The 20,231-nt window shown below is 42.4% G+C and overlaps 1 protein-coding gene across 3 annotated transcripts in view; it reads left to right on the top strand.

Annotated features, from left to right (window-relative positions):
- Nucleotides 1–20,231, top strand: part of LOC121625006 (rho GTPase-activating protein 23-like) — a 65,062-nt gene that overhangs the window by 13,430 nt on the left and 31,401 nt on the right. For 2 of the 3 annotated variants that reach the window (XM_041963010.1, XM_041963009.1), the window contains exon 1: nucleotides 6,441–6,530. The exons of the other annotated variant lie outside the window; for it this stretch is intronic. In XM_041963010.1, coding sequence (XP_041818944.1) covers nucleotides 6,477–6,530 — 54 coding nt within the window. In that variant the 5' untranslated portion in view covers nucleotides 6,441–6,476. Of the gene's footprint in view, nucleotides 1–6,440; nucleotides 6,531–20,231 lie in introns of those variants that run through there. 3 annotated transcript variants of the gene reach the window in all.

Below are 20,231 nucleotides of genomic sequence, written 5' to 3'. Positions count from 1 at the left end.
AATTGAAATGACGTAATCACAGAAAGCTTTGTTTTTGCTCTGCGGTGGAGTTAGGAAAGTGCTGTAAACCAGGATGCAGCGCAGGCCAGATAAGACTTATTTGTGGGTGTGTGAGTGTGTGGCGTGAGGGCGTGCGCATGTCAGCGCGAGCTGGAGAGCGTGGTGCGCCATGGTGGCGTTTAAATCCAGCAGATTAAGGCTGTTGTGTAGTGGTACGTGGGCCTGTGCTTTGTGGGACTGACATGTGCTCTCTGTGGAGATTTTGCTGGGGATGAAATGGGGGGGGGGGGGGGGGGGGGGGGGGGGGACTTCACTTCGCTGATGACCAGGTGTCTGTTTGAAAGGAAGACTTCATGGACATTCATGCTTTTCTCACTAAATTTGAGTTACACTGGAATTACCATGAGAGGCAAATTGCTGTGAGCACTTTTTTTTTTTATCAAGAGCAGCATTTTAGGCTGGGAATTTGCATAATGAGTATGCACAATACAAAAGGTCACGCTATTTTCAGAATATTTTAGAGCAGTTTTCTCACAGTACTAGAAAATTCTTTTTTTTGTGGGGCCATTGCAGTGGAAATAGCTTTAAACACTGACATTTTAATGCCTTATACTTACAGTTGATATGGTGAACTTGCTCTACTCAAACCCATGAGAAAAAGATCTGACTCCGCAGCAGCCGAATCTCCACTATCTTCACCAGCTAGTCTCTAAGTGTGTCTGTCTGCTGCCTGATGCTGAGCAGGTGTTGTCCAGTTTAGGGTTTTTTCAGAGGTGATGCTATAGAAATATTGATTACAGCTTGAAATGCCCAGAAATCATGTGGGGGGGATGCAGTGTTTTGGAGCTTACAGTTTTAAAAAAAAATCAGATATGATGAGTCCAGCATTCAGTGGACAGAGTGTTTGCTTACTGCTGTTCAGAGGACAGTTATCTGTCACTTCCTGTGAGTGAACAAGTGACAGGCATGTCTATTGTTGGAGATGGAACATTTCTCTGAGTCACCCCCACTTTGTGATTTGGAATATTTTGACAAAAACTGCCACCTAGTGTAACTTTATTGAACTTTGGTGAAACTTGTCATTTGCATCCAGCATCGGAGTACATGAGGTCCATAAATGTACGTGTGGTCCTGCTGTGGCTGCGGGCGAGTGACGCTGATGTGAGGTGATAGTTCTGTAAAGTAGAGCCTCTCTCTGAATCCACATAGCTCTAATTCGATCAGCAATTTACATGTGATTGGTCCAGGACAGCCCATCCCTGCAGATAAGTTCCACTGGACCACTGATGCTGGAGAGGTCATGTGCTCTCACACACACATCGAGAGCTTCCTTTATATCTTTGATCTGAATCTGTTCATCCACCAACTGCACACAAACTCTTCCTTACATGTGTACCCTACCTTCATCCTTCTTTGTGAGTTCAGGCGAGTCTTTCTCTTCCATCAGCAGCAAACAGTTAGCTCGCCCTCTAGTGGTCAGTTGACACCACTGCATGCTCTACCCATCGCTTCAGTGGTGAGGATTAGATGGATTAGATATTTAGCGAAATCTCCCCATGCTGCTGTAAATAGACAGATGGGTGCGTCCTTCACCCTCCCCCAACATCAAACACACACACACACACTCACACACACACCAGCCTCTCTGTTGCCATGCCAGGCCACAACGTAACAGAACATTACTGCACAGAGACAGATGTTTGTCTATTTAAGACTTTAATTCCACAACAAGAATATCCACAGAATGAAAGGTTATTTAGATCCATTTTTTATCCTATTTATAGTGTTTTTCTTTTATTAATAGAAAATAGCTTTTATTTGTTGAATGGTTTCACATTTTGGATGGTCCACATGTTAAAGTGACCAATATACTCAGCTGATAAAAACATTTCCATCAAGAGGATTTATGGGTTAACAAATTACTCACTGCAAAGGCAATAAACTTTTAATTTTACTTTACTTTAAAGAGAAGTTCATTCCCAAGGGCAGCTTCCTCAGTCAGTAGCTGACAGTATTGCTGTTCAGTGTTTTTAATCAGTCATTTATGGGATTGGGTACGAGTGAACTTCAGCTATGTTATTATGACAAAATGTATTGTACAATTATTATGATGATTTTATGGACCATTCATAAATCTTAATCAAATTCAATATAAATATGGGATAGTTCGAATCAATATATAACTTGCTGAAGATTGTTGATCCTAATATTGTTAATTAAAGTGAAATTGTGTTTTTGTCATTATTGGGTGAAAACAGTCTTATTACTGTCATTTGTTTCTGAGAAGGTAAAGGAAGAGGAGTGTTCTGGGATGAAGGGTGGGCTGTGTGTGGCAGCTGAAAAAGCCTGTAACTTCTCTCAACACATCCTGTCAGCCACTCTGAGATCCAGAGTCCTTTGGACGTGTCAAAATGGCTCAACAGTCGTCATTTGAGTTTAAATAAAATCCAGTACTAACACTAACACAACAGAATTAGTGCTGCGCATTTAAAAGAGGCTAACGCAGCTTATTTATCTGGGCTAGCTGGGGCTAGCAAGTCACTACAAACAGGTAGCACAATACAATAACACAACAACAGCAAATATAGGCGAGCCTACATTACAATATATTGGGTGTGCTATCAATAGGAGCAACACTCTTGAAATAACACGGTCTATCTCACAGAAGCCAAACTATTTCTCCATTCGACTCCATCATAGCACCTAACATGCTTGCTGAGGGATTTATAACTGCAACGGAGACGGGGAGCAAGGACAGAGAGTTATCTGAGGGGGGAGGGATGTGAGGGAGGTCACAGGGTACACGAGGAGAGCGGCTGGGGGATGATGGGAGGACCTGGATGTTTGGTCTCCACAGGCCCCCCGCAGTGGGGATGAAACTCTTTTCAGAACAAGGCCAGATTAGTGCCTCCACAGCACCCTCCATATGCAGGCACACACACACACACACACACACACACACACAGGTCACCCTCCTCCCTCCACATCCTGACAATCATCACTTTCCAACACAATGTCCAGATTAAATCCTGAGCAGCCTTGTTTTTATTGGTGCTCAGGAGTGTTGTGTCCTGAGCCGTGATTCTTGGTCAGAGAACATTTTGGAAACCCTTTGTTTAGGGATGTTTTGGCATCAATAACTGCTGCTAATCTCCTCCGATGGAAGATATATACAGTAATTCGAATTAATCCCCAAACCTTTTAATCCACATTTGGGGTAATAATTGAATTCAAAAAAAGAAGAACACACGACCAACTGAGCACAAGCTCCCAAACAAAGACGGTATACAAAGATAAGGGGAAGCAGCTAAAAGAGGCTCAAAACTCATCTGAGGTGCAGATACAGGTTTCACATTATGTCACTTCTGTTCAGGATTTCCACTGAATTCTTTTGCACTGACACGGGTGTCATAAATTCAAAATACAGCTCATCTGCTGTCTGTGTCTAATGTAAAGACAGAAATGGGAAAAGACAACATGTTTCGCTACAACCTCTCAGTCGTCTGCAAATAAAATTTAAAGTGAATCAAAATTTAAGGCTATTCAATCAGTTCTTTGTTAATTGTCTCTTAGCTCAGAGTAAACTCTGCAGTGTCCTCAGGAATATCTGTGTTTTGTTTTGTCTGCTTGTCTCATTTTGTATTGTTTAGTCCGCAGGTTTTTATGTTGCCGTATTGGCCAATCCTGGTTAAGAGCTTTCACCAAGAATACTGACCCAGCATGTTGTCTGCTAATGGCTAATATACTGGATCATAACTCACTGTCTATCAACGCTTCCAGGTTTTTCCTGTTGTGAGTTTCGCATTGGGAGTTGAAGGACTGTAAGTTATTTCCTGATGCTCTAAGCATGACAAAAAATTCAACCAAAGGAAGAGCAAAGAGGAAAAGCATCCAAACCCCAATCTGACGTCATGATGTCAGACGACGTTGGCTCATGTGAGATGGACCGGTGCTTATATAACAGACTTTAACCGCCCCCCCCTGTGGTCTATGATAATGTGATTGCATGTCAGAAGTGATGCAGGAGAGCAGGAAAGAAATGAATTATTAAAACTAATGACTTGTTTTTCAGGAATGGTGACAATCATTTATTCATTCATGAACTTCTCATCAAGTACACGTGGAATGGTTTGCATGCATCAGCTTACAGTGCCACCGGCTGATGGGGAGAAAATTCCCTGAAAAGACTGTGTGTGTGTGTGTGTGTGTGTGCTCACATGTGTGTGTTTTCATCATTGGAAGCTCTTTGTACAGGACAGAACTCCATCAGGAGTGCCCTCCTGGCTGTCAGGGGCAGAGGGAAGCGGTGGATGACCAGCGTTGGTTGCTGTGACGCATGTGTGTGTGTTTGAGGGTGTGTGTCTGAGATAGCAGTGCAAGGCCAGTAGAGGGTGTATGAGAGTGTGCATCTACACTCTCAGCTCCTCTCTCTCTCTTCTCTGTCTTTCTTATGATTCTATGCCCTACTATTGCATAATGACTCAGTGTGTGTGTGTGTGTGTGTGTGTGTGTGTGTGTGTGTGTGAATAGTATACGTATGTTTGCGCATGCTCTTTTCTCTATCTCCTGAGGGCACTGTCGGCCAGCGTCATTGGGGCTGTGTCTCTCGCTCCACTGACCATGAGCAAGCATGCACACACACACACACACACACACACACACACACACACACACACACACACACACACACACACACACACACACACACACACAAACTCCTTCTGGAATGACAGTTCTCCCACTAAATTCCATAACACAGCACTCAGTTGTACAGAGATACAGACTGAAATGTAGTAAAATACACCCAAGAAAATGTAAATTGTATGTACGTGGACAACGGAGAGCAGTCCAATAAAAAGGTCAGCTGAGGAGCACACAGCCTGCTACAATAGGTGTCTCCAGGACCACATGTTGCCATGATGACGACACACACAGACAATGAGAAAACAATACCAGCCCCAGTGTCACATCTGGTGACGCTAAATTTTAGTTTTGGTTTTTATTTTCTGGTGCAGAAAAGCGATGGGAAATCCTCACTGAATTTGGTCAGAACTTCAGCAACAGCATTCAGAACAACTTTATTGCTTTATTGCTTGGTTTGATTTGGTTTAATTATGCTTTTAAAAAAGTGTAATTGTTTTCGTCAACTCGTGTCTACTGCTGCAAGCGCTGGATATATCATTTCTAGGAGACAGCGTTAGATTCTTTTGTACAACTTGGTTAGTCAAATTTGGTAACTTAAAGGACGAGTTATGACTCGTTCACTTTGTTGACATTGGACAGGAACCAGTATCTGTCCCTAATCTTCACCAAAGTGTTTCTGTTGCCTGCAGCTGACCACATGCAGACATCAGGAAGAGAAACCTGATCTCTGGTGTCAGAGTCCTACTAGTCCTGCATCCACCAGCGTCCACCATCCATGCTGACTACCTCACTATGAGTTCTGTGCAGTAGAGCAATGTAGCACTTACATTTCTAAAAAAATGTAAAAAACCCCCCCCAACAACAGCAAAATGACGCTGCCCCAGAACATGATCTAGGCAGCTATATTTTCTTACAAAGTATATGGTATTTGCCTGTACAATTAATAGTATATTAATGTAATTTCCGTCCCTTCACACCTGCACAAGTGTTTTGGTTTTGTTTGTTTCTGGTAAGACCTTAACTTAGGTTGGGTTAGGGCTAGTGTGGATGGAGCATGGGGGTGCATGGGCATGAAAGCCTAGATGCTTATGACACAACAGGAAAGACTGTCCGTATATGTTACTGACATCTGACAGAGCAGAGCAGGACCTCTACTCTCATCGTGTGTGTGTGTGTGTGTGTGTGTGTGTGTGTGTGTGTGTGTGTGAAAATAAAAAGTAGGTTAGGCACTACTGTTGATAAGATAAGGCACCTTAGCACTCTGTCCATGATCAAATGTTTCCTCATTTGTGGTAAACATGTTGTTGTTGTTCTCCCTCTTCATCCAGGGTTTCCTAACAGTGTGTGCACATCTGGGCACCATATCACACCTTTTACAGCCTATAAGCATAAAAGTAAATGTTGTTCTGATCCAATAGGATGAAATAAATGAAATAAACAACAGCTGTGGAATATATATATATATATATAGTAATGTGTGATAAACCCAATTTTGAAGATCCATGTAGGCTAATCACATATGCTCTATCTGGCAATATTCTTGGTATGTAAATTTCATGTTTATTTCATGGCATTGTTCCCTTTGTGTAAAATTCCGCCTTTATTTTGAAGTCGTGATTGGCAGACTTCCGGTGCCTTTGTGTCTTAAAGCGGCCGCCTGACGCTGCTGGTAGCGGGACAGTGTTTACGTTGTGGGGAGGGGGAGAGGCGGACCGCTCAGTCCGGACTGAAGCCGCTGAGAGAGACACAGAGACATGTCCACGATGCTGACAGCAGAGTAGTCTGAAGACATTTCTTTCCTCGCTGTCCTCCTCCTACACGCTGAGACCCCAATGAATGGAGTTGCTTTTTGCCTTGTTGGAATCCCACCTCACTCAGACACTGAAGTAAGTCCAAACTGAATTTAATGAAGAAGTGTTTTTCTCTCCTCTCAGCCGTGACTCAAAGTCTTTTCCGCTTTATTATTTCTATTTGTGTTGCTGCACTTCTGAGTTTTCCCCCGTAAACGACATGTTTCCTCGGGTGCCAACAACCTTATAGACAAAAGCTAATGTTCGAGCTGCTAATCTTTATTTTAGCTAAAGTGCGCGTTGCTTCAGGTGCTAATGAGCCAATCTGTGTCAGATGAAACAGCACGCGCCAGCTTCACAACGCAAACAACGTCAGTAACGTCAACGTGAACTTCACGGGACACTCAATCATTGTCTTTTCATTCAGCCTGCTTGTGTCCTAGTGTCGGTCAAAGTAAGTTTTCACATCACCCCCCGGTCTTCATATTACCTGCTAGCATAGCTTCAGCTTCTCAGCCTCCACAGTCTGGGCACTGTGTTGTTGGAGATGTTTCATGCACTTGTCCGTATCTTATGCAACTTGTCAAATTCCCCCAGCCTGGAGCAAAAGTGCAAGCTGCAGGCTGCTCAGCCACATAATGTTAATCCATGAATAAGTGATGACTTCAAGTGCACTGTTTTATTTGAAAGCAGAAGGGGGGAATGCTGCGTTCAAGTGTACATCCCAAACTTATGTAATAACTCGAAGTTGCTTCAACAAATTCAGAGTCACGTCTTCAGCATCAGCCCCATGTTTTCCACCAGTGGATTATATCCTGCATTCTGCAAATAACTGAATAATTTCTCCATGATTTCTGGGAATGCAGCACATATTTTGCTGTGACAGTTCTGCACCCCCCTCCCATTGCAGAGATGATGGGCTACGGGTGGGTGGGCAGAGAGACAATAAGAAATTGGGCTGGAATGCATGTATTTCCATATGCCAACCCACATATGCACAGCGAGTGACAGAAGGCACATTGTGGCCGTTGGTCTTCTCTCAGTGGAGAAAAATTCATTGAAAAATGACACGTTTCAGAGCTGTCTCCCTACTCCCCACGTTCACGGCCGCCGCAGAGCTCCAACTTATCAACGCGCATTGATGAGGGTAGTTGCTAATCTTGAAACTGACGCTTTTTTTCTCTCATCACTTTGATCACTCCCATCACACAACACATTGTTCTTTGCTCAGAGCGTATGAGCTATTTTCTCTCCGCTCACTGTGCGGTTGTCATATTATTCACAGTGTATTACTGTGGGATTGTGTCATGGCCCAGTTAGCATGGGGGTCATGGGTCATACACCAGCGATAACTGCCATCGTTTATGGAGTTTTCTAATTAAAGTTACATTCTGTGACATTGTCATGTAGGATTAAATACTGTAAATGTCACAGATAGGGACAGCATGGCTCAGTTTATAGCTGATCTGTAGCCTGATGTTACGTGATTTGTTATCTTCAGGTTTTTTTACAGGGAGGCTGACAGGTTATACATCTCGCGTCCTATGTGTAAAGGAACAGTTTAACATTTTGGAAAAACTTGCTTTTCTTCTGAGAGAGAGATGAGAGACGAGAGGGCTGTGTGTGAAGTACAGAGCTGCGTTCAGGGTGTGGTTACCATAGCTTTGCGTAAAGACTAGTTAGCCTGACTCCGTCCAAAGTTAAAGAAATACACCAATCAACGCCTCTAAACCTCAAGAATGAACACAGTGTATCTTGATTGTTTAATACAGACACAAACAGAGATTAAAAGCAACATTTTTAAGTTTAAAAACAGTGTATCTGTTTGTGTAATATGTATCTTGATGTTGTGGTGCCACTTCTAATTTTGTGTCGTAGCTCCAGTTCTTACATTATCATGAAAACCAGTGCCGATGAGCATCATGTCCTTTCTATGATTCTTGCTCTCTTATCCTTGGTGGCCTTTTTGTGAGCTTCTGTCTAGGCTCCATAGAGAGAGTGTGGTGACGGAGGCAGTCAGACGAGGTTGCTCAGCTGACGGTGTTCTGGGGTTCTGGGGTCTGACTTTGGTTGCAGCTAGCAGCTCAGTTCTCGGATGTGGTTGCAGAGATGCTTTTTACAAAGTCGGCAGCCTTATCTTCAAATGCTTTGTTGCACTTACAGACGGTCAGTTTTGAATTCAAGGAGGTCATACAGTTTGAGTTTGACATGTTTTCCCATGTTTGAATGGAAGGTTGAATTTAAAATAAAAAAAGTGAGTGCTATTCATCGGCCGATGCTCCTGTGCATAACTTTATTTTCATTAGCAATTAATCTTTTTTTTCTAGATTATTTGATTAAGCATCTAGTCTATAAAATGTTAGAAAAAAAATGAAAATTTCCAGTGTAGTTTCCCAGAGCTCGAGCCTCCTTCCTCATTTTAACCAACCAAAACGCATCAAATGTCATATATAGTGCTGATTAATTTTCTAATTATTTTCAGGCAGATTTTAAGACTCTTCATTAACTGTCATAAATGACAATGAAAAGCACCAATTCTTTACATTTACAAAGTTGGAACCATCAAACCTTTGACAAATTGTTAAAAATTACTCGAACAATGAATCGATTATCAAAATAATTGTTGATTAATTCTCCATCAATTGGTCAATTGACCCTCTGCGATAACCACCGTAGACCTCTTCCATAAAATTAGCGCCATAACTACATCTGGTATTTATTTTAAAAGCGAATGCTGTCAGAAGTGTTGTTTTATCACATAGGCAGATGCAAACGTTTCTCATCACACTGGTCTCACCATTAGCTGTATTGCTTATGAATTCTCATGTTTAGTATAGTCCTCCTACTTTGCCACTATTTCCAAATGTCTGGGTTATCTTGCACCCCCCCTCCATTAGGTTCTGTGTGCTCAGTCAAGCAGGCTCCTCTTGCCTTATATGTCCTGTATCAGGCTGCCAAATTTTGCCCTTAGCTCAGGCAGTGAGGGGTAATTACTGTGTGCTGGTTTCACTTCATGTGCTCACATGAGTAAAACAGTGGCATTTCTCTTTCGCAGCAGGTGCTGGATTTCAGTGCAGGCCTGTTGGTGTGCTGTATTGATGCAGCATACAGCGAGACTTCAGGACTGTCTCCTTGTTCTCATGCCTCTTTCTGAAGACCTTGTTCAATTATTCTCATCACGTAGCAAAAGTCAGCTTGTATAGCACTTCCTCTTGATTAATCCTTGATCGATTGTGTGTAGGGAATGCTGCTGACCCTCATAGAGTCTTAGTTCATGGTCACCTACACAACAGCAATCATGGAGATAGTAATGATGCAGCGAGCATCTCAGTATCTGAGTGCATCAGGACAAGCACTCACAATGCATGGGGCTTAATTAGCTCTGTAATAGTTCTAAAGTGCACTTTCAAGATTCAGAGTAATACTGATGGGAAAGAGGGATGAGATAATTTAGGGTGGTGGTTGTAACAGCTGCAATAAACCCGTGAGCCCTGATGCAGTCGGCTCATACTGACTGACTGGTTCCATAATGGGTATAAAAGTGTGATGAAAACAAACTACTGAAGACGTATGTCTTTAAAAACAGCTCACAGATATATAGTTTAGATTTACAATGATTAATTAGTGATTCAATTAGTTGTTAGCTATTAAATTTATCTGCAGCTATTTTGATAATCAATTAATCAGTTTGATTACTGTTACTCAAACAGGAGGAAACTGGGCACGGTTTTCAGTGATTAATCCACATTTGGTGCTCTGGTGTGTATTTTGGCAGGAGGACAGCGTTTTTGAGATTGAGTCAAAATAAACTACAGTGCCTGTGTCAGTTGTAAACTGTCTGGTGGAAGAACACAACCATGAGGCGCCAATTCTAGTCTGCCATATTCAATGTGAAGTGGCAGCAAGATATTTACCAGTATACCCAGTAGTGCTGGGACAATATGCTTATGTCCCCATTCGATACTATCGTGCTACTTGGGCAGAATATGTATTGTGATTTGATATTGTGTTTTGTTGCAATTTTGGTTTGCATTTTTAACACTAGACCATGGGAAAAAGGTGAAGGATACACTTCTAAAGACTGTATATCATGAGTCATTTTTCCAAAAACAATGCACATCATGTCAGGCAGTCTTTAGTTTTATTCTGGCAGAATCTTTGCTATACTGCATACAAAAGTGGTTAATGAAATAATGTTTGAAGAAAACTGCTACATTTAGATGTTCCTGCTCATCAAGCTAGTTCCATAAGGATTAATAAATAAAATAATTTGTTAGGAATCAAATATGTAGGAATCAAAAAATCAGTTAAGAAGATTCAAAAAGTCACAAGACTTCAGTGAGTTGTTTTTTCCCCCCATCCCAGAATATATAGTATATCACCAGTATTTGGGTTAATGTTGCACACTGTAACAAGCATATATTTCTGAGTCATTGCCAATAAACCATGTTTTGAGCCCATGTCGTGATATCTTTCACAAAATCTTGTGCTTACAAAGAGGTGAGGGTAAAGCATCTTTAAAAACATGCTTGAAAAGTCCTGGAAACTGATCACTAAAGAGTGGGAACCCTGCATGTTTTATTAGTATGTACTGCATACTGCATACTGAATGATCCAGTAAATGTCACTGCATACTTGCTAATCTAGTATACATCCTTGCATTCCTTGCGTACACCAAATCCACGTGCTATGCACTTGAAACGCGCTTCATACTAAATTTGACGTCGTACCTTGTATGAATTGTACGTTTGTATGTGATTCCGAGCTCAGCCAGAGAGAACTGGATAGGGGAGCACAGGAGACACAAGGGCAGGGAAAAAAAGACAGGAAACACAGGGAATCACTGGTGGCCGTGCCGAATACAGAGCTTGTGCTATTGTTCGTGGCCTTGTTGAATAAATTTGGTGCATGTGATGCTGGCCTCAGGTGTAGCCTCCTGACACTCCATCAGTCTTTTTCCTTTTTGGGGTGAACATGGCAAAGGTGTTATGTGGTATTTTCAGTTCTGTCCAGCCTGGCTTGTACAGAACACATGGTTAGAGTATTTGCATCACATACAGTAAACTCTCCTTTGCCTATTCTGATTTTCTGAGTGCAATGAGCTTAGCAACTAAATTGAAAGTAGTAAATAGTCACAATCAACTCCTCCCACTGTCCAAAGACATGCAGCTGAGTTTAAGAAAAAGACTAAAGACAGTTTTCCATCAAGTACAAATTTCACCATAATTTTGCCACTTTGTTCGTGGCCATTTTGGACACTACAGAGCAGAATAATCAGGTAGACGTGACAGATTGCATTGGCTCTTTGTATCTGCTTCTGGGAAAAGTTCAGTGAAAAACATTGCTCTCTCTGAAAAAGCAATATCACTAAGTGACTTCCACAATTACACTGATGAAGTGTTCCTGTACTAACAAGCACTTAGCCCTCTCACATTATCTGCAGGGAGTGTGTGTGTGTGTGTGTGTGTGTGAGTGTGTGTGTGTCGGGGGGGCTGGTCAGGGGGGCTGGTCAGGAGTGACAGGGAGTAAATTGCTGCAGATGGGGATTGGTCATTGTTGTGTTTTTTGGTTTTTGTTTTGGACTTGGAGGCTTGGCTCTGCACTGTATGGCACAGTGGGGGCTGTTCAGTGGGTGGGGTGCGTATGTGTGTGGGGTAGGGGAGGTGGACGAGCTGAGACTTGCTGTGAAATGTGTGACAATGGACCTCTGTTAAGCTGTGTCTACTGTCTACTGCATGTTTGTGTGTGTGTGTGTGTGTGTGTGACTGTGAAAGAGAGGAATGGTGTGGGTAGATGCTGTGTGGGTCAAGGTTGAAAGGTCGGACATGAGGCCAGTGCTGTCCTGTTTAATGCTGAGGGTTCCCACCTAAACGCACAGGGGAAAGTTGTATGTGTGTCTGTCTCTGTCTTTGTGAGAACTAATTTGAGTTTTAGGTCTTGGAAGCAACATTTTTGGAAAGTGAGGACATTTCGGCCTTTCAGACAGACCCTCAAAGAGGTATTTGAGGCTCAGATTTGGTTTTTTAAGGGTTAGGTCTGAATTAGGTGTAGGTTTGGTTTAGGCTAAGGGTTGGGGTTAGGCTTTAGGTGTGATTGTTAAGGCTAGGTAAGGGGCTGGATAATGCATTATGTCAGTGGGATCCTCACAAGTATAGTGAGCTACAAGTACAAATGTGTGTGTGTGTGTGTGTGTGTGAGTGACAGAGAGAGAGAGGTTACTGTGCACACACTGGGCCATTCTTCTTCCAACAGGTGGGCTGCTCAGGAATGTGTCAATGAAAGACTGTTGGTGATTACACTGCAGCAGTGGAATGATGTGTGTGTCTCTGAGAGAAAGAGTAAAAACACTCCGATGAGGAAAACAGAGAAATGAAAGCAGGGACAACTGCAACAGAGAAACATTTGTTTTGTCGGTCGGAGCTGCTCAGAATGAGACCGATAAAACGGATAAAAGCTGAAAAAGTGAAAAGAGGGCTCGCAGATTTCGGGAGGGATCAGGTGTAGCCAGTCCTGCTGCGGTCCACTCTCAGCTCTGTGTGTGTGCCCCCCTTTTACTCTGCCAATCCAGAAAGCTCCAGCTGGATCTCTGTCGGGGTGGGGGTCCCATCTGGGCACCCAGCTGCTGCCCTGTGCTGCTGGGATCAGGTACCACAGTGCATTAATACCTACATTAATACCGAGGAGGCAGGCAGTTGCTTGTCTCTCACAGTGTTTTCTGTTCTGAAGCTGTTGTCTTTGCACTGAGCACCAAATCTACCCTGCTGTTATCTGGCTGCATGACAAAAAAATGATGAAAAATGAAAAGCAATGTGTCACCATGCAAACTTTACACCTGCAATAACTGATTTTTTTTCACTGATTTTGGGGCAGTAGTGTGCACATTGAGAACACAACAGTGGCATACCATCACCTTATAAGTAGATATGGCCAACATTTCAGCCAGCAGCTGCTTACAGAGCAGCATTATGAGTCTTTTCAAGTCATGTCTGTGTCCACTTGATGAATGTAAGTCAAACCTTCACTCTCATTTAGCTGTTTTTGGTCTCGACCAACTCCTGAGAAAAATATCTTGTTCTTTAGCTGCTAAATGCTCCGCTATGTTCACCGTCTAGTCTCTAACCGTGTCTGTGTGCTGTTTGGTGCTGAGCAGGTTGTGCACACTGGGTTTTTAGAGCTTTTTCTTTGAATGCAGCTGGCTGCTGTTGCTGGAAATGACTCTGTGAGAGCAGTGAGACTGAATCAAAGCAGATGCGTTGCAGAAGGACTACACAGCTCTTTAAAGCCGTTTCATCCATTTTTAGAAAATCTGTCTCTTGTGAGCCCCCCAATTGTATGGAATTGTTATTAAATTGCTGGAGTACAATAATAAGTACTGGACTACCTACTTGATCCAGACTTCCCACAGTTTGGTCCCTTGGCTAAAAGGTAGAGCAGATTGATATAGTATACAGCACAGAGATACAGTATTTCAGCTGACTTCACCTGCCGTGGCTCAGCTGCTGTTTACTGCTCTGATTGGCTTCACCGTGGCGGAATTGTGCCAAAAGTGTCGAACTGGCACCAGAAGCCCATCTGGCTTCAAGCCCACTGGTTGGCACATAGCAGCAACATCGTGATATGAATTATCTTACATGTGAACACATATAAGCTGATGGGGTGAAATGTTATTTTGACACTTGAACATATTATGATGAAAGTGCATATTTTTTTCCCTCTTGTGTTCTGCTAAGACCTGCTACTTAAGCAGATAAGCGGAGAGACACTGGCGTGATCTTAAATGGCCGCAAAACGTAAGAAGGACTGAAATGAAACAAGTGCACATACATTTGGTAAGTAGGGTCGGGGAGAGTGGTAGGTGAAACACTGACATGAAAGATAGAGCCTTGAGGTTATGCACTAGGATATGATGAGTCTACACAGTCTCTACACACAATAATTATCTTTCACCAGTGTAACAATAGGCTGCTATTGTGAAATCTCAACAAATCCTCTATCCCGTGTAAAAGCTTTAAGGCAGGGCGACATCAAAGGCAAGACCTTCATCTGCTGCCCACTGATTTCATTATTTCCACTTGTTTTCTGAGCAAAACACAGATCCTAAAATAGACGGAGTGCCTTTCAAACTTGCCAGGTCAGAGGAAGGCAGTGCAACTAATGCAGCTAACCAGATTCAAAACAAAGGAAGTGAAGTGGCTTCAGAGCTCATCATTCTGCCAAGAGGAATCAGGCTGGTTTTTTAGATCCTCGTGTCTGCATACAGCACAGAGGCATGAATGTGCAGTTAATCAGGTCATTTAGTCAATATTGATGCTTAATAGTTATTTTCTCACAGAAGCTGGAAGACAATGGGACTGAGTAATTAAAGGATAAGATGGAGATAAAGGAGGATGGTAACACCTGTCTCCGTTCAGAAATTGTCTCTTGTGTCAAATGTGAATGTTCTTCTTGATCTTTCCACTTACTCCTTGTTGATGACCTATGACCTCTCCCCAGTGGATGCTGTGAGGACTCTTTGTCTGGTGCCCTTTCTGGTTCACTGATGTAGTGGTCCTGTTGGTTTTAGGAAATGGTTGCATGTTGCTAAAAAAATGTGCAACATGACTTGTTATTTAAACTGAGATTGTTTAATTCCACTGGAAGCTTTAGTTTATCAGCTGTTTCAAGTAAGATAAAATCCAAAGACTCAATAGTTTCTTTGGTATCGCACCTTCAGTACAGGACCAAGGCAAATGAATCTTTCTGGGCGATTTTGGTTTCATCCTGTAAGGTGGAGGTGTGCCTGAAACAAGCTAGTTCATGCAGCATCACAGCATGTCATCTGAATGTGGTGGAAGGAAAAAATGTCAGTGCCTTTTCTAAATGGCCTCGCAGGACTGAAAAGACTGCTGTCATGGAGCAGGGAGAGACACATTAATCGGGGATAACGCTGAACACTTTGGGATGATCTTTCTTGGAAAGCATTTAGTGTCACATAATCTTCTTGCTGTTGGAGGCTTTATCCACAAAAATGCTCGTTTTTTTGGTCAGAAACATGTCAGACTAGTTTATGGTATAGAACAATAATGCCACTGAGCCCTTGTTATCAGTGTGTCTGCGTGGTGTCCTCTGCTGTCGCTTCCTTCCTTTCTTACAGCGCTGCGCTCTTTGAAACACAACATCCAAACTGTTCGGTCCCACTGCCTCCTCAGACACAGAGCCACTGTCTAAAATAGAACAATGGTCTTATACATCTGCCAGGGCTGGTCTGTGATCAGCACTAGACCACAGAAAAGATACAGTGTCTGCTGCGGACTAGCTTTACCAAGCTGATCTCAGGGCAGGTCTGAGAGCAGGGGCATTACAATGATGAATCTTTGGAGGTCTGTGGTTACAGAACGTCCCAGGCTACTGTCACTGACTGCTGTTCATGTTGGACCAACCAAATCAGAGAGGGTTTTCTGATGATGATAGATGATCTTCAGTCATTAAACATTATCCTCATCCTCAACATCACTAACTGGATTCTTTGACTCCAAAGTCTAAGGATTGATATTGAGATTGATCCAGGCATATTTTAACGATCTGTGTCGGGTGACAGGAAGCTGAAATACAAATACAGATCCTTTCTCTACCGAACTCTACTGTGTTTGTCAGCCTCAGCCTGCTGCTCTCAGCCCACACTGAGGCCATTTCAATCATACATGTGAGTGAAAATTAGAGTGTGTGAATGTGAAAAATGATTTGGGCACACCAGTGCAAGTGACATTTGGACATCCAGGTCAAATACACAGATTTTTGAGCTGAGGAGCACGCTGGACTGCATCTCCAGTCGGCACTGATGAAGTGACAGGTAGTTGTGATGTAGCTTTCGTTTGTGAGAGCTGTCAAGCAGCCGGTGGTCAGGTGTCTGCCCTGGCTAGCTCATCCACCAGACTGGTTGGCTGGTTGGCAGCGTACTGGTCTCTATCATTCACCACGCCAACTGGGTGATGGCCTCGGACCAATGAGCATCACCCTTTTCTCACCATTGCTAGCAGCAATGTGATACTAGTGTATAGTGCTAATGCTTCATTTTTCACACTGCCCTTAGCCCGAGGCTAAAGGAGCTGCTAGCCGTTGGTGGAGCATGTGTATGCAAATTAAATCTGAGTTGCATAATTTAATCTTAACCAGAGTTTGCAACTGTTTCACCATAAATCCAACACACGTTCTGGATCTGCCGCTGCATTTTAATTTAATGTTTACAACATTACAACAACAGTTTAAATGAATGGAATTAATTTTCATTAGTTACAGATGATGTTTGCCATTTTAGATAGCAGAAATGATGATCAGTGAACGTCTTAAAATGAGAAGCTTCTGAGATGAATGTTGTCTGCATGCTCTTTGCACCCCCACCGTCAGGACAATATTTACTCTTGCACGCAAGGAGCCAAAAGCTGACTGGCACCCTTGTCATTTTTCTGCACTACATGACCTTTCAATTAGCACCACCCTTGGGACTAGCATTTTTTAGCCCAGCTCCTCATGAGGCTATCAGCATGTTCTTCTACGTCAGTTCCAAGTTGAAAGTGCTTGCGGTGTTTAGTGGCGTCTGGTGATGATGTTACAGATTGCAACCAATTGAATGCCCTTTGCAACACGAGTTTGTGCATCATCCCGTTCAAATCATCTCTGTATCGACTCCCTTTTCCAAGTGTGCAGGAGAACCTAAGTTGGCTGTGAAACTACGTGAAAAATGTGAAAGATGCTCTCTAAAGCCAGAGCTTGCTTTGCCCGTTCTGGGCTACTGTAGAAATAAAGGTTGGACCCACTCCCTCTGTAGACATAAAGAGCTCATTCTAAGGTAACAGAAACACCACTATTCTTATTTTCAGGTGATTAAACAGTAATGAAAAGCTACTTATGAATACTATATTCAGTTTCTGCCATTTTCTGCCAGTAGATCCACTAAACTTGTCACATTAGGCCTTTAACTGTGAAGCTTTGTATGTGCGTGATTTTATGTTTTATGTATTTTGCAGAGTATACCAAGCCGAGCAGAGTTTATGCCAGCTGGTCAAACATCTGAAATATCACAGTTGTATGAAAACCTCAGTGACAGCTTTGTTGTTTTTCTGTTTTAATTTCAGTGTAAGGATGGGATGCCTCTCTGTGAGCTGACAAAGTGATCAGCCACATGGAGTCACCGGATAACCAGAATGTCTTGTTATTAACTGAAAAGAAAGACTTAATTTCTGAAAAGAGACAATACACTGAACAGTCTAGAAACAGCAGCTGCGTCTCAAGTGAAAACAATTCAAAGAAATGCAAAAAAGTGAAGCTGTAGTTATTTTTAGCTCAGAACCGTTTTCACAGTTCACTAAAAATAGGCCAATTAGTGACTTTTCCCCGCTTTCATCAGAGGCATATTTCGAGTGCATGTGTCCTCCTTTTAGACTCATTCATGCCTCCAGTCTGATCACATCCTACTCATGTTTGCATATTTCGGTCAGCGCACTATATACATTTCTCACATACGGGTCAATTCAGCCTGCGCTCTGATTCGATGTGACAGACATCAGGAAGATGTTCAGCAGCGGGACACATACATGCAGACAGTCTGGCTTCCCTTACATTATCAGCTCCGTATATACACGCATGTATACCACATGTATTTGTGGTTGCTTGGTGATCCAGGAATTGAAGCTTTTTGTAGATGGTCTGGATGAGGGAGCGGAGAGAGCTCCATACTGTATATAACATGACAGAATCAGCTTGTGTATAATGCAGTATAGTTTGTATCATGGTTCACAATGAGCTTTGTATATGAGAAAAAGCACTGAGTAAGAGAGTAAAGCATGACTATTTTAAAGGTGCTGTGCAGATTCACTGTGTGGAAGAGAACATTTTGAATGCAGTTCACTTCTTTGTAATGCAGTGCTGCCCACTTGTGGCCGTAAAGTGGAATCAGCGAAACTCATGTGTGTCACTGCTGTGTATGTGTCCTCTTCGTCTTCAGCAGAACAGTTTATATGCTGTCCTGATTAAACGACTGCTAAATGAGTCTCAATGTGATAAACTAGTCCGCCCAGAGATGATGATAACAATGTAATGAAAAATAACATGATAAACTCCAGACAATAATGGAAGGTGTTTATTTAAAAAACAAAAACAACAATGAAAGTATTTCAAAGTTTACTGTTGGGATGGAAGTGGTGGTGGTAGTTTGATTAGAAATGGTGAAAGAGTTGTTTTCCCTGAGTGGAAATAATCCCAGTATGGGACATTGGACAGCAACACTGTTTGGTTTCCTGATCTTTCTCAGGAGAGGAAACTGATGATTTTAGAAGGAAGAGAGGAGGAAATTTGCTTGGGGGAGTAACACCATGGTTTGTGTAACCAGTTCTTGTTCTCACATTAATACTTTTACTAGGATGATGATGATGTTAGTGAAGCCATTGACTTTGACCTGTAAAAAACACAGAGTTACTGTTGTTTCTCTGTAGTCAGTGAAACATATTTAACTAGTGGTTAAACTGCATGTGTGTGTGTTGCTGTGTGCTTGGATCACTGATCTGTCCCAGCTGTGGTATTGTTGGGGGGCTCCAGTGTCTCTATTCAGCGTCCTCTGCAGCTGTGTTAGTGAGTTTAGTACTGTCATCAGCTCCAGCCTCCTCTTTATCCCTCTATTCATCCTGTCTCTCATTGTCTCGCTCTCTTTTCTCTCCCTCTCTGCCACTCTCTCCTAAAAACAGCTGTCAGTTTAAATTCATGTGAGCTTTCTTGGAATGAAAGAGAGAGAACATCATTAAGTGTGACAACATCATACCTGAACGAATTCAAAATATTTGTATTCTCCCACTCTTTGTAGGGCAGAAAGCCCCTGAAACAGCATTTAGACTGACATGGTGCACTTAAAGCTGCATTCATACTTCTTATTTATATAGAATGAGTAGAATATGTCAGTTCAATGTTGGCCCTTCTTCCCCAGCTGACACCTGCTCACTTTTTTTGTCTCGCCCTCACTACCTGTGCGCTGTTATTGGCTGGTGGCTACATGTCTACTGCCCAAAGGTTGATGCCCAGAAACATCCCAAACACAGAAAGATGAGAAAATACAGGCAGTGGGCAGAGTCTGCTCAGATACAGACACAGACCACCACACACCTCATGAGTGACGATTGAGAGATTATTTTTGTATGAGTCTGTATGAGACTTTTTTCACTTCTTCCACCCCCTAGTGGCCAAGTGCTGGAGCTGTCAAAATTGGTGAAAAATGACGTGATTATTTCTTCAAAAGAAGCACATAGGTTCGACCAATCAAATATCTATTTTTGCACATTATGTCCATAAGAGGGCAAAACTTTAATTGATTCAAAATATAATGTAGGTCAAGTTGATATGAACGAATAATTCAATTCACAGTATAGGACATAATTTTATTTGTTTATTTTGTAATGTGTAGGTATGTAGATCTTTTGAAAGAGATCTTTCTGTTGAAATGAATGTACTTATACAAGTAGGTTGGCTCCTGTTGTAGTGATTTCAATGATTTCACTGGCTACCGCCAGTGTACTTCCACTGAAAGTGTTTGTCGCAGACAGGCTCAGAATGAATGATCTCTATAGTTACACAAACAGCTGTTATAGCACTCTCACCAAAGCCACCAGACTCCATTCACTGAAACAGTAATTTTAGCATCGTAAAACACACTTCATTCAAACTCTACAGAAACAAATAAAACTCTCAAAATCTTTCTTCATCATCTTTCACTGTTCCAGCAATCACCACCAACCCTGGTTTGGTTAAAATAAACCCTTAATTCACTGAATCAGG

This window comes from Chelmon rostratus, chromosome 21, assembly GCF_017976325.1.
Source record: "Chelmon rostratus isolate fCheRos1 chromosome 21, fCheRos1.pri, whole genome shotgun sequence".
In the NCBI taxonomy this organism is placed as follows: domain Eukaryota; kingdom Metazoa; phylum Chordata; class Actinopteri; order Chaetodontiformes; family Chaetodontidae; genus Chelmon; species Chelmon rostratus.
The sequence above is the reverse complement of the archived record's forward strand: the minus strand, read 5'-3'. Positions and strand labels throughout refer to the sequence as shown.